Source organism: Bison bison, unplaced genomic scaffold, assembly GCF_000754665.1.
Source record: "Bison bison bison isolate TAMUID 2011002044 unplaced genomic scaffold, Bison_UMD1.0 scf7180017864200, whole genome shotgun sequence".
Classification (NCBI taxonomy): Eukaryota; Metazoa; Chordata; class Mammalia; order Artiodactyla; family Bovidae; genus Bison; species Bison bison.
In genome coordinates this window covers 6,778,417-6,778,958 of record NW_011494772.1, presented here as the reverse complement: position 1 = coordinate 6,778,958, position 542 = coordinate 6,778,417, and the positions used below count along the sequence as shown (strand labels likewise).

At 55.5% G+C, this 542-nt stretch overlaps 1 protein-coding gene across 1 annotated transcript in view; it reads left to right on the top strand.

Annotated features, from left to right (window-relative positions):
• Positions 1-542, top strand: part of HDAC6 (histone deacetylase 6) — an 18,495-nt gene that overhangs the window by 10,725 nt on the left and 7,228 nt on the right. Inside the window, 2 exon segments of the mRNA XM_010844348.1 lie at positions 224-399; positions 489-525. Coding sequence (XP_010842650.1) covers positions 224-399; positions 489-525 — 213 coding nt within the window.

Here is a 542-nt window from a genome sequence, read left to right as displayed (position 1 = left end):
GTTGGGTAAGGAATGAGCTGTGGGAGAAGTTTCTCTTCAGACCACACTCTGACCTTCCGGAAGCCACCTTGCTGGGGGGAGGGGGGAGTCAGGCCCTCTCTCACTGGGCCCTGATTTCAGGCCTCCCACCCCTTTTTAGGTTTGGGTAAACCTCGTTCCAGAGTATTACAGGGATCTAGGTTGGGGGTGGCGTAAGGGAGTAGGGTGAATGTGGCCTCCCCTTACAGTTGAGAGCCTGGAAGAAAAGGACACTGTGGAGAAGGATGATGTGGAAGAGAAGGAGGAAGAGAGACTGCCACAGTCCCCTGAGCTCTCCGTTCCGATATGGCCAGTGCTGCAGGCTCGCACGGGGTTGGTCTATGACCAGCAGATGATGGACCATCACAACTTGTGGGATAAGTAAGCAGTCAGAGAGCCAGGCTAAGTGGGAGGTGGGGAAGGACCCCCACTTTCAGTAGTAAGCCCTGCCTCTGTTGCCCCACTCCTAGCTACCACCCTGAGATGCCCCAGCGGATCCACTTTATCATGCATCACCTGGATGA